This window comes from Grus americana, chromosome 3, assembly GCF_028858705.1.
Source record: "Grus americana isolate bGruAme1 chromosome 3, bGruAme1.mat, whole genome shotgun sequence".
Classification (NCBI taxonomy): Eukaryota; Metazoa; Chordata; class Aves; order Gruiformes; family Gruidae; genus Grus; species Grus americana.
In genome coordinates, this window is record NC_072854.1 from 32839181 (window position 1) to 32858538 (window position 19358).

Consider the following 19358-nt stretch of genomic DNA (forward strand, 5'->3'; position numbering starts at 1 on the left):
AATTATGCTACTATTACTTACCTTTTGCTCATGAAAAATAACTAATGCCTACCATTAACACCACTTTTTTTTAAATCCATCAGCAGTAAAAAAAAAAAAAGCTGTGTTTCTGTGATGTCTATAAAGAAATTGAAGCTCTCTGGACTTCACAAAGTACACAATTGTCATTTGCATTTATTTTTACTTTTTAAAGTAAATGAACTGTTTTATAGAGGAGATTTTATGTGTGAAGATTAAATAGGCATTGCAGAAGAGAATCTCTAGTCCTGTTTAAATCCCAGAATCATCACATTTTGTTTTAAATTAAATTACTGTCTTTTTAATTTTGTTTCTTCTGTTTGATTTGCTATTGCTCTGTCATATAATTTTAACACAAGACAGTGATTTTGTAGAAGCATGTGCAGACAACTGTTGGACTCAATAACTGTAATTGAGCATTTAAGTATTACTGGTTTCAGGAAATAAAAAATGCTAGCATAATGTATATCACGAGTGATATCTAATCTAGAAACTACACTAAAATTATATGCTTTCATGTACTGATCTAACTGCACTAATTGCTAGGCTAGCAATAAGCTTTTTTACTAACTTTAAGGCAAATAATAAATCAGAGATGAAAAAAGGAGTGTAGTAACTAGTCATGTGTGTGCAATCCCTATAACTAGCCAAGGCCAGCATGCAGGTCCTTTATGAACGCCTTCTCAGAAGAAAATATCCACGAACCCAGAGAGACGCCTACCTAGGTATGTTTTCAAAGCAGGTGATATAACCCCTCAGATTTTTGTTAATAACACAAGATATTATATTTTTATTAATAATATAAAATATTATATTCTTTTGTAAACAGGAACACTATTTCACCATTCAGCCATAGTGAATGTCTGTTAAACTCTGATGAAGTCTACAGAATTGAGCTACTTATTTTTAGACTGAATATAGATAATAAAACAAGAAATTATTACTTTTGGTTTAGTGTTGTTCTGTTTTACTAAACAAAAATGATTGAAGAGTTCAGTCAGTTGTCACCATTTAAATAAAGTAGCTAAAAATTATACTTTCCATTTAATTCATCACAGACTCAATTTTTTAGATAATTTAAAACTAACCTGAGAAATCTTTCAGGTTACTTCTGGTATCTCAAGGCTTGATTCCTCCAAACACTACATAAGACATTCTCAAAGCTTAAAGTGCATTTGTCCACATCTAAATGGCCAGCTCTCCCTTTGGAGAGTGTCAGTGTTGGCCTGATGCTGGACAAAGGATGACAGTGCTGTTTAAGCACAAGGAAGTTTGTGATGGGAAAAGAATAAAATGGCAATTCAGTCACTAGTTGCATTTTGGTTTTTTTCTAAAAAGAGAACAAAACTATTTTTAGCAGGGCCAGCAAAATTCCATCAGATGTTTGCTGGGTGAACATTACTGCTGTAGAATGTTAATATTTAATTTTTTTGTCTTGTATTGTTTCCACTCTGGTTTTGGTTGTGGTTTTTTTAGTTACAACATTGTAGTTTGGGATTTTCCATAATGATTTTAGACTTCAGAGTTTTAAATGTTGTTCAAAGCCCATTCTCAGTTGCAGTGTGACAAAGATAAATAACCAGTAGTTTCCCAAAAGTAGTATCATATCTTAAACTGTTCTCATATATTTTCAGAATAATTATTATCAAGTACTGTTTAGCTAATATAGATGTCTGTAGTTTCTTCAAAAAACATTTTCTAAACTTGTTTCTGAGAGCTTCATGCATTTCTGCAATTTGCATATTTTCTCAGAACTTTTGTGTGAGTTAATTTGTTTGGCATTAAGTTTAAACCTAAGTGTAATGGATGCAATTAGTTGAAAATCAATACATACTTACCAAATCTAGGTAGTATTATTCAAAGTCAAGTTGAGTAAACGCGCTGTTGCCATTCTGTAAACTTATGTTAATTATCCATATCCTAAATTTATTATTGTGGCTTTCAAGGCATGTTTTGTTGGTGTGTGCTTTTAAGAAACATTGTGGGTTTTTTTCCTTAATATTGTGTTTCAAAAATGAATTTAAATTTAAATATTTGTTACAGACAATTTTAGGGTTTATAAATTGTTTCCGTGTAACTGGTACCTCAGATGTAGAAGGAAATTAAAACATAGTACTAAGTTATTCTTTAATTGATCAGATTTCCTTGAGTAGAATAGGAACGATTAACAACAAAAAACATCTTACATGAAGGAATAAATCTGTTTTCTTTATAAAAAAGTCATTCAAGGTTTAGATCCAGTTTAAGCTGCAGTACCATGGAAGATCGATTTGCTCTTAACATTGAGCTATTGAGAGAAAGATCAATTAAAGAACAGTTTTATTTGACTATAACATAATTCCTCAAGCAATTAAAGAATTGTATTTATATTCATGTAGCTTGCAAATCAGGTAAATAATACATCTGTAGAAAAATGGTATTGAATTAAGGTATCTCTGGAAAGTCTGAGGTAGAAGAGGAATTGTATTACCTTGTATGTGAACGGTGACATTGCTGCTGAATAACAGAGCAGCTCTCAGTGGACAGTCTGCAAACTGTATCATCTAAATTAAAGTATTTTCAAGTATAATTTTGAATGGAAGATGGGTGTCCTTGACAAATTATCATGATAAGTGATCATGATACTCAATTGCAAACCTTTTTTTTTATTGATCGTGTTCTGTCCTCAGTCTCAGAAATTAGAAAGAAATTATTTTAATGGGAGTTCATAATTTACTTAAAGTTGATTGTGGCACTTAATGTGGCTTCAAGTTTTATTTGATGGGTTCTTTCCATTTAATGTTTTAAAATTGTTTTGAGAGATAATTGCTTTTACTTTGCAACTTGGAAAGTACATTTTTCATGGATATGTCCTCTCATCTTTCAGAAAACATAGATGTAGAAGTTCGTCTTACAGAATTGTGTGAAGAAGTAAAGGTACATTTTTTTCATGTATTAAATAAGTGAAATAACTATAAAAGTAGAGTGCCGATTTCATATGTTGCTTGGGAATAAACTGTTTGTTTCAGTGATAACATCCTGTATCTCTTTTGCCAACACTTATTTCAACTCTTCCTCATTCAAAGAGAAATTGCTCAACTGATTCCAAAACTTAACTATTGATCTGGTGGCTTGGCATGTCAGTAGTAGCCGTGCTAACTTTTGTATATCATGAAACTGAAGGTTATAGAAAGGTGGATTACTTGTGGATTACTGCATTTATAATTTGAATTCTTTGGTTTTGATGGTATCACCTAACAATGTTAGAAGATCAAGCAGTAGTAGTACGTTGTACCAAAGCAGATTCTCCAAGTCATCCCCTCATCTGGAAGGTCTTGTCCTGATGCTGCCTTTCTGTGCATTCTCAAGGAAATACTGTCTACTTCAGGTTACTTAGATTTGTCTCACCAGTTCTCTCCTTAGCCAGAACTAGCCCCAGCTGAATAGCTAATTTCGTTGTCACAGCAAAGTTTAAAACACAGGTTTTAAAACTTTTTTGAAAGATTGCCGCGCTTTGCTGCTGAGTGGACTGTCTGCCCAGCTTTTGCAGAGCAGTAGGTTTACCTTTCATTACTGTAGAAGTAGTATAACTGCAAGGAAGTAGAATACTGGCTTTAAAAGCATATTATTTGTATAACTGGAGACAGAGGCAGCACAGCTCTCTATGGGCAGCTAATAATCTTACTTTATATATTAAAAGTTTTTCTACATTTACATAGCTTCTGTGAATTCTTTAGTTTCTCCCTTAGCTTGCAAAAGTATGTTTATATTTTTTCCTTTTCCTCCTTTTTGTTCTTTTGTGCAGTTCTCATCAAAAGTTCTTCCCCCTCTTATTTCCATGCTCATCTGCTAAGTTGGTGTTTCAGTATTTGCAGTTCTTTTTTCTAATTGCTCTTTAGTATTGCTGAAGTTGGGTCTTTACTTCTTAAACCTTTCGCCTCAGTGCCATATGTGCCTGCAGTTAGTTTCTGAAAAACTACGTTTTTGTGAAATGGGCAGGGAACTTAAGCTTAGCAGTCTACAATTAACTTGTGCGGCACTATATCACAGGATTATAGTACATTGTTAAGAAAGAAAAACTCGTTTCTCACTGAATTTGTCTTTGTGTGATCTGGTTTTAGGAAGCCTATACTGTAACACTGCTTCCTGATTATGTATAAAGTGTATGTAGATATATAGCGTCATATAAATGTTATTGTAAGTTGTGGCTATTCTGAAATGGAGATGTCTTTATTAAATTTTTATGATTGTATCAAGTTTGGACTAACATATTGAGTATCGTTTTTCTATTTCCTAATTCTAATTCCTTTCAGGCACACTATATTTTTGCATGTTAGAAAATACAACAGTTGCAACTCAGTTATGGTTGCCATAAATGGAATTGTTGCTTTAATTTAAGGTCAATTAATTTAATTCTAAAAGACAACTGGATAATATTTAAAGGAATGTAAAATAATTTGTTAGTGTTGTAACATAAGTGAATTCAATTCTGATACTTAGACTCATTTGGAAGTTCCTTTTTAAATTAAAATTCTCACTAAGACAAAGTACGGGGTTTTTTTATTCTTGTCTATGCATTCTGGTCTCGTCTGTTAATCATGTAAATATGTTTTCCTGACTTCAGAAAATGGAAAACCCTGATGAACTGGCAGAACTTATAAACATGAATCTTGCTCAGCTTTGCTCACTTCTAATGGCTCTCTGGGGGCAATTTCTGGAGGTCATTACCTTACAAGAGGAGGTCACAGCATTGCTCGCACAAGAGCATCACACATTAAGAGTAAGTATTGACTCTGGCTTTAGAAACTCTGGCATGTTCATACTCTTACTAGGACACACTGTTACGGAAATGTGTCTCAAAATGAGACTCCAGGTTCTAATTTTTCTACTTTTATTTGGGAAGGTTAGTTGGAATCATAAAGGGAGCTGTTGTATTGCATTTGGTAGCTTGTGTATCATGTTGTTAGAGCTTATTCTTGGGATATAATACATAAAATACATTATTTATGTTTACGAACCAGCTAATTCATTGATCTTTTGAATAAGAAATGCAGTTCAGAAGGCAAATTGCAGTCTGTGGAATAAGAGGTATTTGTGCAGAATGATGTATTTTTATGCAGGAGCCATGCCTAGTGCCCACCCTGCATTTTACTTCCCTACTACATTTAGGCTGCCTGCTTACAACATAAAACAAAATGTACTTTCCTTCTGAAGTGTGAATTTGTAACATTCATAAGCTTTGAAAAGTCTCTTAAGTGGGATTTTAAAAAAAGAACAGATGTATCAGAACTGATCTGGCCTGTAAGTATGTGTGCATATGTATAAAAATATATATAGTGAGTACCTACACACACAGTTGATCTGTATATGTGTATATACAGTTGCTGTGGGCTTTCTACACACAAAAACCACAGCAGTGCTGGTTCCCATAGTGAAATATTTTCAAATACGAACTAAAGCATTACCCTCACTTTCTAATAAGTAGGTATTTCCTTCCCATCTTTTGTAACCATGGATTTGAAGAAAACGAACATTTTAAGGTTTTCAGAGAGTAAGATTCATTAAACCAAAACCAAATAAATAATGACACCCACCACCCCTACTCGTTGCACAGCTTGATCTTCAGCTGGCCTGGCATCTTTACTGTCTGACATCACAATCTGTGTATTTGTCTCACACACATTATAGAGTAGGTCATTTTAGGAGATTATCTGGAGGCACTTCTTGTCCAGCCAGTTTCAGAGAGCTTGTTAGAAGGTCTGGTATATGAGAATACACCTTATCAGTGCTTTGCAGTAGTCACAATCCAAAACAAAGCTTATTTTAAGGCTTTATTTCTCAGAGATTTGATTTGTCTCACTAGCATTTTCACTTGCATGAAAACCCTTTCTGTTTTGCTTCTGGAAGGGAAACTGATTATGAAGGATACTTGGACTGTGGTCTTACGTGCAGACTTGATATATCACATTGTTTAATGAGGGAATCATAGTTGTGGAAATGGCCTATTCTGGAGAATAAATGGAACCTTTCAGAAAGAGCACAAGGCTTATTTGTTAGACGTGCAAGGCATAGGAAAATGCAAGCATTTTACTGGCTATCTATGAATCTTACTACCTTTTTGTGCGTTTCATATAAATTCTGGAATCCTTCAAGTTAACTAGCAGAAGGTATGAAATGAGGATACTGTTTCACTGAACCTGCACTTGCATTCAACTGCTGGTATGTTAGTGTTTAATAAAACCTAAAAAAGTATTAATACTTTCACTGCTCCAACTTTTTTTAAAAAAGATACTGCTAATGATTATGTATTTAGCTTCTTAAATGTGGGTTGTTTTAAAATCTCTGTAAGTCATTCTCTCTAGGTTACATTCTCTCTGCAGTTACTTTAGGGAATATAAATCAAAGTAGTTAATTATACTGTGTGAATTGAGATATTGTGCATATTAAAAGTTTGTCTGTGATGCTTTCCAGTTTTCACAAAATTTGAATAGGAGTTCCCTTTCTCTCTTTTTTTTTTTAAAGTATCATTTGATTTCACGACTGCATTTTTTCCCTTGCCAGTTGCTGTTAACCCCACTTGTTTTGTTATCTGTCACTATGCATAAACAAACTCATTTAAAGCACTACATCGTATTTAACTTATTTTTTTAATAAGGAAAAACCAAATTATTCTGTAATAAAAGGTGTAGAAATACTCTTACCTGGAGGTATGAATCCACACTTGCAGCATAGTGTGGGGATGAAGAGTCTTACATAGTGGTCAGTATAGCTTGCTAGTGAGGAACACAGAGTCTCTAAAACTTAGGAGCCTTCTAAGTTGACCTCAGGTGACACTTGTTATAACTGAAAAAGTTGAGCTTATTTTATTTTTTTAAAGTGGCGGCTAATTGCTATTTCTTATTGAGTTCTGCAGTAATTGGATACTGCATTATCTACCCAAACATCAAAGACTGAAAAAGAGACGCAGGGCATGGGTAATCTTAAACTTATCTTTTTATTTAGAGCTTGATAGTGAAGAGCAAGCAGGCTGACTCTAAAATTCAAATAATAAGGCATTGAGAAGCAAATTCTACCTTAGCCAACTTACAGAGAACCAGGAATGTGTTGTTACTTAATTTTACAAGCACTAATTTGCAAATGTGACACTTGTTTTCTGTACTCCAAGATGTGAAGAGCTTGTGTGAATACTTTGCAAATATATGTAATTAAAAATATATGTAAAAAGATGTGGCTCCGCTGGGCTTCCCACATGGCAGTAGAGTGGGAGCCAGCAAACCATAAATTCAGGAAACTTTTAAATTAAAAAGAGATGGTAAATTTGAGCCTTGACATTTTTAAGAACATGTTTGGTAGTTGATTTTGGATCCTGTTTTGCAGTGCTTAGTATAGTAGTTTGTAATTTGTATTAAAAATCTCTTGAGAATTTATATTCTGAGGGTCTGTGTAAACTTCTGGGAAATGCGCAATGATCGTGTTTCACTGGAGACATTATCTGCATATGTCAAATGATGCAGGCTTTCTGGTTAATGAATTTAGTTGAGATTTGAGAGATGACCTACTAACTCCCCTCTTGAGAGAATGTCTGTCCTTTCCAGAATAAGATTTTTGTACTATGGAAAATATAAATATTCCTTCTAAATAATCCCTTTTATTTTGGAAATTGATACTCTGATGTATTCTATACTGGGTGCTAAATCTCTTTTAATTTTACTTTTTCATCTTCCAATATTTACAGACTATACATGCCACAGGAAATTTACTATTAATCTAAGATGAATGAACCCTTTCAGGGAATCATTCATCTGACTGTTGGAGAGACTTGTATTAAAATACACCCTAGAAATGCCTGTCATCTGTATTTGGTCAAATTACTTTCACCCTCTTGCTTATAAAACAGGTATTTCTGTTGAAGTGTTGTTAGAAAATAAGGTTATAATGAAAAAATAGATTTTAAGTATTTAAAATTATTATTTTAATAATTTTACTTATTTTACTTGAGTAATTAAATACTTAAATATTTTCAAATACTTTGAATATTAAGCGCTACATTGAAAAATCAGGAACACTTTAGGTATACTAGAACATCCATCAACTACATTATCACTCTGATAAGGTTTACAACTGTGTTTTATTGAAAAAACTGCTTAGAGTATGTTACTTTATATTACAAAAGATTTTCCCACCGTTCACTGTTCCCACTGTTTAGTTCACCTGTTTGTTCCATAGTGACATCTTCTGGTAGGTCAGAACATGTGCTCTTTCAAAATTATTTCCTTCAGTTTGATTAGTCCTGAAATAATGAAAACTGACAATTAAGATCTCGCACTGCTGCTCATAAATGTGCAGGGACTCGATACATATTCCACAGCAGTTTTTCTCTCTGATTTTTCCTCCTCTTCTATTTACATTGGGAAGACCATAAAACCCCATAATTTTGGGAAGTCTATAGGGACTAGGAGTAGCAGATACAATTTCCTCCTGCAAAGTCATTGTGGAGTCGGCCCAAGTGCATAGCGCCTGAGTTACCAGCACCAGCTGGTAGTTGTTCTGGTTCTGCAGAGCCTGTTTGACAGCATCCTGGCAAATTCCTTGGTCCTTCCATAAGTTAAGCAGTGATTAAACATAAGAAACTATTGTTGGTTTGGTTTTTTCCTCTCCTTAACGTTGATTTATGTGGGCTTTTGGAGCTTGCTTTCAACTAGTTTTATACTGTTGCTATTATGCTAAGAGCTGTCTGGAGCTGGTAATCAGATTTGCTTCAAAAGTACTGGAATTACTTAAACAATTATGAATGGGATTTATTGCAAACAAAAGCAAGCCTTCTTTTTCTTCTGTTTGAGAGAGTGGCAGAATTCTAAAGATCTGGTCTCCATATAACTCCAGTTACTTTATGTGGTAAAGTAATTGCTTGCATCTGAAGTCAAAACCACCTTGCTTGCCTGCTGGGAAACAGCTTTATGCTCTTTTTTTGAGTTGAACCACAGACAATCTACTAACTGGGCAATATTCCGGTTACTATTTTATTTCCTATTACCTGATTGATTAGGATCTTTAATTCATTTTTAAATTGCTTAGTTTTGAACAATAACCTGTCCACTCTTCATGACCAGTTGTTTCTAAAATCTAGTTTTCAACCTGTAAAATTGTTGTCTCTAAGTGTATTGTATAACAGTCTTCCTTTTTAGGGGAAAGGTTGGGGATTAGGTCTGACAAAATTATATATTTGCAAGGTAGATGTCTGTTTAGGAAAGCCAGCTGGGAAAACACAGAGGAGTACTTAGGAACACCGACTCTAATCCCACGCGTGCATGTGTAAACTCTTAACAATTTCTGAAGGAAAGCAGATACGTCTTTTGTGTGGGTGTCTGGTCACTGTTGGGAGTGGAAGTTACATTTACAAGAAAGTATCGAGTTTAGTGTTTTCTTTTTACTTCAAAACATTTTCCATGACTATTAACAGATGATGTTATCACTGAGATTAATTTCACATAATACAGTAAATGTAATTCTAGGAGGTTGGGACAGGACTTTCAGCTTCTAGTGCAGGTTAGAGATTTGGGGTTTAATGTTTGTGGTTTGGGGATGGTTTCTTTTCCTAAGCACCTTGGAACAATTTTTTTTCCAGTTTTTCTTTTATTAAAAGAAAAAAAGAAGAAAAAGTAGAAGCTACAGAACATAAAACTTCATCCAAATGGTATTCTCTGAAAGTACTGGGCAGTGTATCAGAAAAGAAAACTAACTCCCCTGCAAGTGCTTATCTCTGAATAGAAGTTAATGTGGTCCTTAAAGTCTGATGTTTGGCAGTTAATGCACGGGATTTTCCCGGTATCGTGTCTGTGCTCGGGATGGACACAGATGCTAGCTGCAGCTCTGAGTGAAGTGAGAGAGCTGGGGGAACTGAACTAGGTCTGATGCTCCACTAGAGACAATGCAAACTCTCACGGTCTGTTTGGGAAATTAGATACCTTAAGAGGAAGATTCAGAGTATATTGAGAAAATAAAGCAGTAGAGGGCCCAGAAATGGTTGGTAAATAAATGATGGATTAAGTAGACTAGATACGTATGTGGTTCTCTAAGTGCGATAGAAATTTTGTTTTAATTGATATAAACAAATTGTTGTTTATGCCCAAGTTAATGCACAAGCAGTTGGCAACAAGCAGTTGGCAACAGCACATTCTCTTTTTTGTATGTTTTCTTACAAAAACCAAGATAGTGTCGTACTGCATTGAATTGCTTTTTTTTTGTTGCAGGTAGTTGGGCCGTTGCAAAAATAAAAGTTCTAACAATGTATATAGATTGAATTAATATTTTTATGTAATATTAGAAATGTGAGAAATCTCATCTTGTAAAACCTTAACTTTGGGGTTTCTAAATACTGCATTTTTTGACACATTGATTATGTTTTTAGTTGTAGTAAATCGCTGTATAATTCAGACTCGATTTCCACACTATGTATTTGATGATAAAAAATATGCTCCCCTATGTTATCAAATACCATTTTAGTATTGTATGGCTTATTGACTTCAGGCATACAATCAAGTCCTGAATACAGTGCTTGTAATTAGCATATATTTTGTTATTGTCTTTGTCATTTACAACCAAAATCTTTACAAACAGAAGATTTTTTTTTGCACAATAGTTTACTGTGGGCTAGAGAGTATTCATGGAAAGTTTGAAATACATACTTCTCTGTATTTTGAGACTGCAGAATATCTATTGGGTTTCTACTTCTGAAGGTAATCCTCAAGCACATTTAGAAGTGTCCATCAAACAGTCATTTCCTTTCTTCTCATTGAAATGTCTTTTTAATATTGTTGTGTGTTACTGTTTCAGTAATTGGATGATCAATTTCTGGGCAATCAAGTTTTCAGCAGGCAGTTGAATCTAATTCCCCTCAGTCATCCAGTGCACAAATTAAAATTCTCATTTCAGTCACTAGTCTTGTCTATGGCACCCTCTTCCCCCCAACTCAGACTTTTAAAAAGTAACTGTCTGTATAATACATACAAGATAACAACATTGTTGTATAGGAATGCTGGTGGTTTTTCAAAAATTGTATGTAGTATAAAATAAGCTCTAACTTTATTTGGATCTTGCAGGTGCGCAGATTTGCAGAAGCATTCTTTTGTCTTGAGCATCCTAGGCAAGCTGCCCTTGCCTATCAAGAACTACAGTGAGTAACTGCCTTTTGAAGTGCACAGTATGTAGCATGTAGTACTATCATTCTGTAGTGTATGTTGTGTAGCAGTACTGTCTTGCAAAAACACATAACAAGTTCAAGAGAAACTTAGGTTCTAAATAGAGATTTGAAGTTTTTAAATGAAAATTAGGTAAGAAGTTATTAAATAACTATTAAAGCTATTAAATAATCAATTAGTAGAAAAGCTTCTACTAAAGTGAATTAAACTACTGCTAATTTCTGTTAATGTAAAAATCAATAGTTCTATTGTTTTCATGTAGGATTACCTCCTTTTTTTCAGTGCTCAAAGTCATCTACAGATGTGTGCAGCTATCAAAAACACTTCCTTCTGCAGTTCTCTTCCACCCCTCCCTATTGAATGCAGTGAGCTAGATGGAGATATGAACTCCTTGCCTATAATCTTTGAAGATCGATACTTAGATTCAATTACTGAAGGTAAACACACCTCACAGTGCAGTTTTCTTTTCTTTTTGAAGAAATGAGCAAAAATTATGCCTGAGTATATTTCTTTACATATCTTGCTGGTTTTAAAGGAGTACATTTATTAGTTAGGAAATGTTTCTTTAGCTTGAGTTTTGAGGATGTGTAAAGTTCTATAATTATTAGTGTTTATATTTTAGCTTCAGTTACCTGCATAATCTTGTTGTAACCAATCCTTTTTCTTATTTTTTTCCCCTTGCTTTATTTGGTGAAAGATCTGGATGTACCCTGGTTGGTAGTTCAGAGTCTTCCAAGGTCAGAGTCCAATAAACTGGATAGATTTGAAGCTGAAGAAGGTTTTGTAGCTGGTTTTACTAGCCCGGAACTGAAAATAAGACCTGCAGGTGCCTCCAACATTTGGCATTCAGAAAGTGAAAAGATGCTAACAAAAACTTTGAAAGGGAAAAATGAAGATGCAAATAAATCCAAAGTTAAGGTTACTAAGCTCATGAAAACAATGAAACCTGAAAACACAAAGAAAGTTGTGAAACAGAACTCTAAGGACTCTGTAGTCTTAGTAGGCTACAAATGTTTGAAAAGTGCAGCACTGGAAGATGCCTCTAGAAGCTCAGAAGGCAGGCCTTCATACAATGCTAACGAAGGGCTGGACCCTGCATTAGGTGGATTTTCTTGTCATGCAAAGACCTGTGCCAGGCAAATAAGTCAAAGAGAACTTCTTTTTTTGCCATCTGGAACTGAGGAAAAGACTGCCAGGATTGAAGGTATCCAGCCAGGTCCAGGTAGCCCTGTGCACTGTGAAAATGTGGCTATTTTTGGTAGACTTACTATCTCACAGACAGATTCTGGAACTCTACAAACAGATAGTGCTTTACAACCCAGAGGTACACTTGAAGGTTGTCATGGAGGTCAACCAGCTTCCTCAGGAGTCAGGACAATTGAGGTCAAACCAAGTAATAAGAATCCCTATGAAGGGGAGAAAGTAACTGTTCACATTGGATCATGGGCTGAGTTTCCGCAAGATGGAATGCAAGGAGAGAATTTGCAGACACCCAATATTCAGTCTTCGGAATCTGGAAATAAACTAAATTCAGGAGAACAGGAACCAGCACTTGAAAAGGAAGATGTCCACGAAAGAAACTTCCAACATACCAGTGACATCTTGACAAAAATGAAAAGTAATCAGCCTACTCTTTCTACAAAAGAAAGTCAACTTTCTGCAAGTGGAGACATGACTAAATTACCAGATGTTAGCATGACATATGCCTCTTCTAGGTTTTCAGATTCAGGTGTAGAAAGTGAACCAAGTTCTTTTGCAACTCACTCCAACCCTGATCAGGTTTTTGAAAATGTTCAAGGGCAAGGTGCATACAATGGTGAGAGAGTATTTCCTCAGCTGTTACTAAAACCAGACTCTGCTATAAAAAACGCAATAGAAAGCCATTGCACCGAGAGTACCAGTGCTGTAAGTGAAATACAGTCATCCCTGACATCCATAAATTCTCTGCCTTCAGATGATGATGAGCTGTCACCTGATGAGAATTCAAAGATATCTATTGTACCTGAATTTAAGCTAAGTGACAGCAAAACAGTATTGGATCTTGGAGCAATTGACTTGCCAAAATGTGATGACGGCAAAAAAGCAAACACCAATTTGCAGCAACAGTGTGTTGTATTTTCAGGGCACTTGGATAACAAACCCCTGTCTATACATTCCTTGCTCTCAGGAACAAAAGATCTTTTACACTTAGTTGTTTCAGATGAGGATACGTCTACTGATGTGAAAAGTTACAGCCCACAGGCAGATCTTGGCACAACCTGCAAGGACTCTCAGGACCTTGAAAGGCATCTTAACACTACAGAAGAAACAGTTAAATTGCATTTGGAAATTACTTGCATGGGTGACCCGTCTGTTGTTTCAGGTTCTTCATCTGTAAATGCAGTGTATGAGGTTGAAAAAAATAATGAAGGAAAACATAACGAGCCTTCAGAACTAAAGGAGACAACTGAAGAACTGTCAGTAGCTAAAAGTGAAACTGGTACAGATAATCCTTCTCCAACTAGTAGTACTGACATGGTAAAGCAAGGGCTTGTTGAAAACTATTTTGGCTCTCGAAGCAGTACAGATATTTCAGATATTTGGCCTATGGACAACAGCAATCCTGTTAGCCCTCAAAAGGAAACATATGAAAAACAAATAATTTGCTCTTCCCAGCAAGATGAGGAAGAAGAGGAGGATCAAGAAATGATTGAAAATGGGTATTACGAAGAAGCAGACTATAGTATATTAGATGGAGCTTCCAGTGCATACCAGGATCATGGCTCAGCAGAAGAGAGAGCCCTGAGATCTGAAAGGATTGATAGTGGGCATCTGCGAGATGGAATGACTGTGCCTCCTGTCTGCACTCCTGGTTGTCTGGCTTTTCCTTCTTCTCTGAGAGACTCTCCTTGCAATGTTATCTGTTCTTCAAGGAATAAATCTTATGCAATTACACAACAGCCAGGCAGCACATCCTACAGCTCAGCTGCATCTGTTTCGTGGTTTGAAAGCTCCCCAAAACCTCAAATGTTAGCGTAAGTGATTGTTTTAAAACAAAGTTTCTACTTTTAGAAATGATGTTAATATAGTATAGAAGGGGAAGAGAAGCATGGTTAGGCTCCAGAGTGCCCTCAGGACTGTGGCTTGTGGATTAAGCACACTCAAGGAACATCATGTTTTAGATGTTCAGATAGAAAGTCAGCACTGAATTCCTTCTGTCAGTTATCTTGTAATTTCATGTGGTTTGACAAACTTCAAGCAAAACACGATTTTTTTTTTGTTTCTCTGATATGTTCCTTTTAAAAAAAAATAATTCAACTGAAAAGTGATGCTCTAATGGCTACTGAGCATAAAAATGGTGGTTTATGAAATGGAAGCTGTTAAAATAGTAAGCATAGGAAAACATGCTTGGAGTTTAAAAACATGGAAACAAAACCATTCTGGAAGTGGTTGTCCATCTAATTAGTTAAGTGAAGCAAATCTGCAATGATAGCCAAGGTGATGGCCTTACTTTTCAATCTTAACTTAAAATATCCAAAATGGAACACCTGAAAGACAGTAATGCTCTAAATTACACTGCAGTTTGGATACCAGGAAAGCCAAATTCAAAGGAACACCAGGGATCCCAGATTGCACTCCTGTAACGTAGGAGTTTCCCTGATAACCCCCTGCGGCTAACTGAACATGGGAAGCAGCAGCTTAATGCGTTGTATTGGAAGTAAAACGTTGCTATCAGAAAGAAGAAAGCTTAGAAGAGAGGTAGTAACAAGGAGAATGCTAAGCAGGCAGAAGAGATAAAAGACCAGATAGTATGTGGTAAGCAGCTTAGAACAGGAGGAAGGATTGAACAGTGGTGGAGGAAGACAGGTTGGAAGTGGACAGAAAAGTAACTTCTGAAATAACTGGAGAATGAGTACTGGAATGGAATGAGAGGGATGAAAAGCAGAGACTATTTAGGGTGTTCTGTAACAATAAAAGAAAGAGGGAACTGAGTAAAATCAAGGACTTGGCCTTGGGGAAAGCAGAGTTTCCCAGAGTGTGGGATAACTGCAATTCCAGAGGGCATGATCTGCTCCGTAGAGAACCAACCTCGGTACGTTCAGTTCAGAAAACATGCCTTGAGTACAAACTAAGTAACTTCTGCTGTGGAGTGATAAGACCACCTGCCTGCAGTGGTTTCTGTGCAGGCTGACTTCACTGAGGCTTGCTCTTGCCAGTTAGTGAAGAATGACCTAAAGATAAAGCTGGGAAGACAGAGACCAAGAAGTAGAATGGGAGGAAAACAGTGAGCAGGCAGAAGAGAATGGAATACAGCATGATGCTGTGAGGGATCACGCAGAGGAAAGAAGCGTAAGGAAGCATAAAGCTTGAAGTGCTGCAGGGAAACTGATATGTAATTAATTAGGTAGGAAGGTCATACACAAAAAACTAAGGGAAGGGGAAGAAAGGGAGGAACACAAGGAACCCCTAGCATGTGGGGAGCTCAGCTATTGGAAACCGTACAGTGTATGCCTTCATATAACATGTAAAAGATGAGAGGTCTGGATCTGGCTGCTTCTGAAGCACGTATCAGTTATTCAGCCTACCAGAGAGACACTCTGTTGGGCAGTTGCAGCACTGGCTTCAGCTCTCTGCTGACCTTGGAAATAGGTTTTTAAGTTTGGCAAGAATTATCACAAGTCAGTGGAAATCTTTACCTTGACTTCTGATTAATTATAATTCCTGTAATTTTGTTATTGCACATGAACAAAGCTGTTGCTTGCTCGAGACCAGAACTAACTCAGAATCTTCAGTGGTTTCAGAAATACTGCAGAGTTTGCAGAAGTGTTCAAAGGACAGAGAAGAGTAGACCTTGGGGTATGGATTTTGTTACAGAGGAAAAGAGGCTGTAAGAAGCCACAGTAAAAAATATTTTGAGGAACTGTCTTTTTTTGTGAAGACAGTAATTTGATAAATGTTATCCTTTATATTAATTACATAGAAGACAAAGTAAAAAGACAGTAGAAAACTGTATCCTAGGAGACACTATGTTTGTCTGGCAATAGTAAATGTTGTTTTATCATAAATACAATTTTGTTCCAGTTTTCTGCAGGCTAAAGAAGAATTGAAGCAACTCAAACTTCCTGGATTTATGTATAGTGACGTTTTCAAACTGGCTTCTTCAATACCTTATTTCAGTATGGAAGAGGATGACTGTTCAGAAGAAGGAATACATCTCATAGTCTGCGTCCATGGCCTAGATGGTATGCTGGGAAATGTGATAATGAGATAGCAGTTCAGGTTACCGGTCAAGTTTAGCTTTTGTCATTTGAACTCTGAACTGAACGCTTCTGAAATAGGTCCACTGCAGGGAAATGGGGATCTGATGTTGTACTGCTACATTTGACAGTGTGTTCCATAGAATCATTTAAATTAAGAATTTTATGTAACATTTGTCTTTAGTAAAACTTTCATGCATATAAACCCATTTTATTCCATACCTCACGTTAGATACATCTTCAGGTTTTTTATGTTATACAGGTATACAGCCATATCGTGGTAATAGAATGGAGTTACTAACAAAACAGTTTTGTTTAGAATTTGTAATGTTACATTGTCAAGGAAAATAAAATATGTGTGTCTTGTTAGAAAAAAAAAAGTATATGTAAAATGCAGTCAAGTCTTTATAAGGTTTTAAAAGATTAGATTACTGAGTCACAGAGTGGTTGAGGTTGGAAGGGATCTCAGGAGATAGTGTAACTGCCTGCTCAAAGCAGGGTCACTCACAGCAGGTTGCCCAGGACCCAACCCAGTTGGGTTTTGAATATTTCCAAGGACAGAGATGCTACTGTAGTAGGAGTGAGAAAATCTCTTGGTAGTTGAAAGGAGGATTGGAATGTTTAAATAGCTTGAATATATTCACCTGCTTTTAGTTCAAAGTGTATGTGCATGTTAAGAAATAATATCCCCTCTAGTTAAGATAGTCACAGCTTTCTGCCATCAACGTTTTTGTCTTTTTTTTGAGAAGCTTCTGAAAGTAGCAATGTAAGGAAACACAAGAGGGCAATAGAATATTGGACTGGACTGACACTGCACAGCCTTCTTGTTCATTTTTCAGATTCCTAAGTTTAAAAAAAAAAAAAATAGCTTTTCTTTCTTCCTCTGGGCAGAAAGCATCCTTTGGTAAGTGCTTTTAAAATGGAACTCAGAAGTATTCATTCTTACTAGCGCAGATGTTCAAGCGCTATTGCGTACCTAGAATTGACACCAAAGTTAACTTGGCCAAAAACCTGTTGTTAAAAAACCATGTATTTGAAGCCTTAGAAAAGTCCATATAGTTAGAATTTTCCTATAAAATGGTCAGTTCATACAAGTTCTTTCCTATTAATAACAGATTTAAATAAAAATCTTGTTCTCTAATTAAGGCAGAAAGGGTACTCTTTCTTCAAAAGCATACATGCTCATTGATGTAGAGGAATCTTCAGGATGCTAGTTAAACTTCAGCATTTGCTGTCTTGGGTACCAGTCTAAATGTAGCTTTATCTGCTGACAGTCCACTCTGCCTTTTTATTCTATGAAAATGTTTACGACTTGCCCTTATTCCTTGCTCTTTCACTGAATTCTTTAAGCTAGCTCTCAATTCTTTAATTGATTTTCATCAAAGTTAATTAGGTTTTCAAGAATGTAATGTTCACAGTGCTGTGTATCTGTTGGACGCTAAGACAAAATCAAACATGACTTCTTAAATCCTTGCTTTTTTAAACCAGTGTCTGCATTGAATGTCATTTTTATAGACGGTTTTGTGACTAAATTTGGCATTGCAGTTTATCTTCCTGAGTCTTCCTGAATTTTAATTAGGGCTGAGAATATACTTAGCTGTGTTTAAATATAAAGTTGTGCGGTAGGTTCGTTTCAGTATTCTAAGTGCTTTTATTGCAAGTTAACTTTGCAGTATCTAACTCTTGATTGTTTTTCCTTTTAAGGTAACAGCGCAGATCTAAGATTAGTGAAGACTTACATTGAGCTAGGGCTGCCTGGAGGGAGAATAGATTTTCTTATGTCCGAAAGGAATCAGGTATTTGCCAACAAAAAAAGAATTTTTGTAAAGCAATAAACAGTGTACATCTTCAGACATGTTTATTTAATGGCACTATCATGTTGCAGTTTACCACATTCTGTATATTTTTATTATATTTTCACGGTATCCATGGCTATTCTCCGATCTATGGCTTTCGTTAAACTAACTAGAAAACTTAGTATGATATTGAAAGTAAATGTTTAAGGAGTAACATCTGTTGCTGCCATTTTGTTGTGTGTACTGATATCTCCTAAGTTCTCACCATAATCAGTTAGGATTGTAGATTAAATATCCTCGATATTAATGGTAAAAATCGTGATTGTGAAAACTGGTGTGGCAAGAAGGGAGATGTGTTCTTTCACAGGATCTGAGAAATACAAAATACCTGTCTCTTGTTCTTTTGTCAGTGTACTGTAAGATCCATATCATGGCACTGAACCAGTATCAAATTACCTCTTGTGTTAAACTGTTGTGAATTTTATTATTTTCAGATGAAGTAAACTTGACAAAGCACAGGAGACCAATTTTTAATTTTTTTTTGTGTTACATATTGTATTAGATATACTTCAGAACAAAAAGTCTCTTCGATGGCTCAAACAAAAAGTTCATTTAGTGCAATAGTGTTTTTCTGGCAATAGCTGCTGGGATGCTTTGCGAAACCAGCTGGACAGGCACCAATCCATGCTTTCTGTTCTCTAGCCCTATAGGTTTTGGCAGTCAGCAATTCTAAAACTTTCTGATTTGGGAATTCCATTGAGACCAGTGAGGCTAATAGCTACTGATGGACTTTTCTCCTTAATGTTGGCCGATTCTTTTGGAATGTTTTTAATTCCAGTTCCCACAGCATACAGTTGAGATTAATTCTGTGGTTCACATACATTACTAATTCAGTTGCAAACAAGGAAATTGAAACAAATCGCCCCACAGCTTGTTTTGGAAAAAAAAAAAAACCATAGTCAATAATCATTCCCTATTTTCCACTTTAGTAATTAAGTATTTTATAAACAAGCGTAATTTCTCCCTCAGGAGGCAACTGAAGAGACTTACTCCATTCAGTATTTCTCAGGATCACATGTGAAACAGTTTCTGGTCATCCATGGTAATCCTTCCCTGACAACTTTCAAACT

General features: G+C 35.7%; 1 protein-coding gene across 5 annotated transcripts in view; it reads left to right on the top strand.

Annotated features, from left to right (window-relative positions):
- FAM135A (family with sequence similarity 135 member A) overlaps positions 1–19358 on the top strand; it is a 93706-nt gene that overhangs the window by 51283 nt on the left and 23065 nt on the right. For 4 of the 5 annotated variants that reach the window (XR_008576220.1, XM_054819037.1, XM_054819038.1 and 1 more), the window contains 8 exons: positions 666–743; positions 2885–2934; positions 4622–4777; positions 11097–11170; positions 11478–11632; positions 11893–14209; positions 16257–16417; positions 18137–18228. Coding sequence is in view for 4 of the 5 variants with exons in the window: in XM_054819037.1 (XP_054675012.1) it covers positions 666–743; positions 2885–2934; positions 4622–4777; positions 11097–11170; positions 11478–11632; positions 11893–14209; positions 16257–16417; positions 18137–18228 (3083 nt within the window). In the remaining variant the exon portion in view is untranslated. The remainder of the gene's footprint in view (positions 1–665; positions 744–2884; positions 2935–4621; positions 4778–11096; positions 11171–11477; positions 11633–11892; positions 14210–16256; positions 16418–18136; positions 18229–19358) is intronic. The other variant, XM_054819039.1, reaches the window with a different exon arrangement.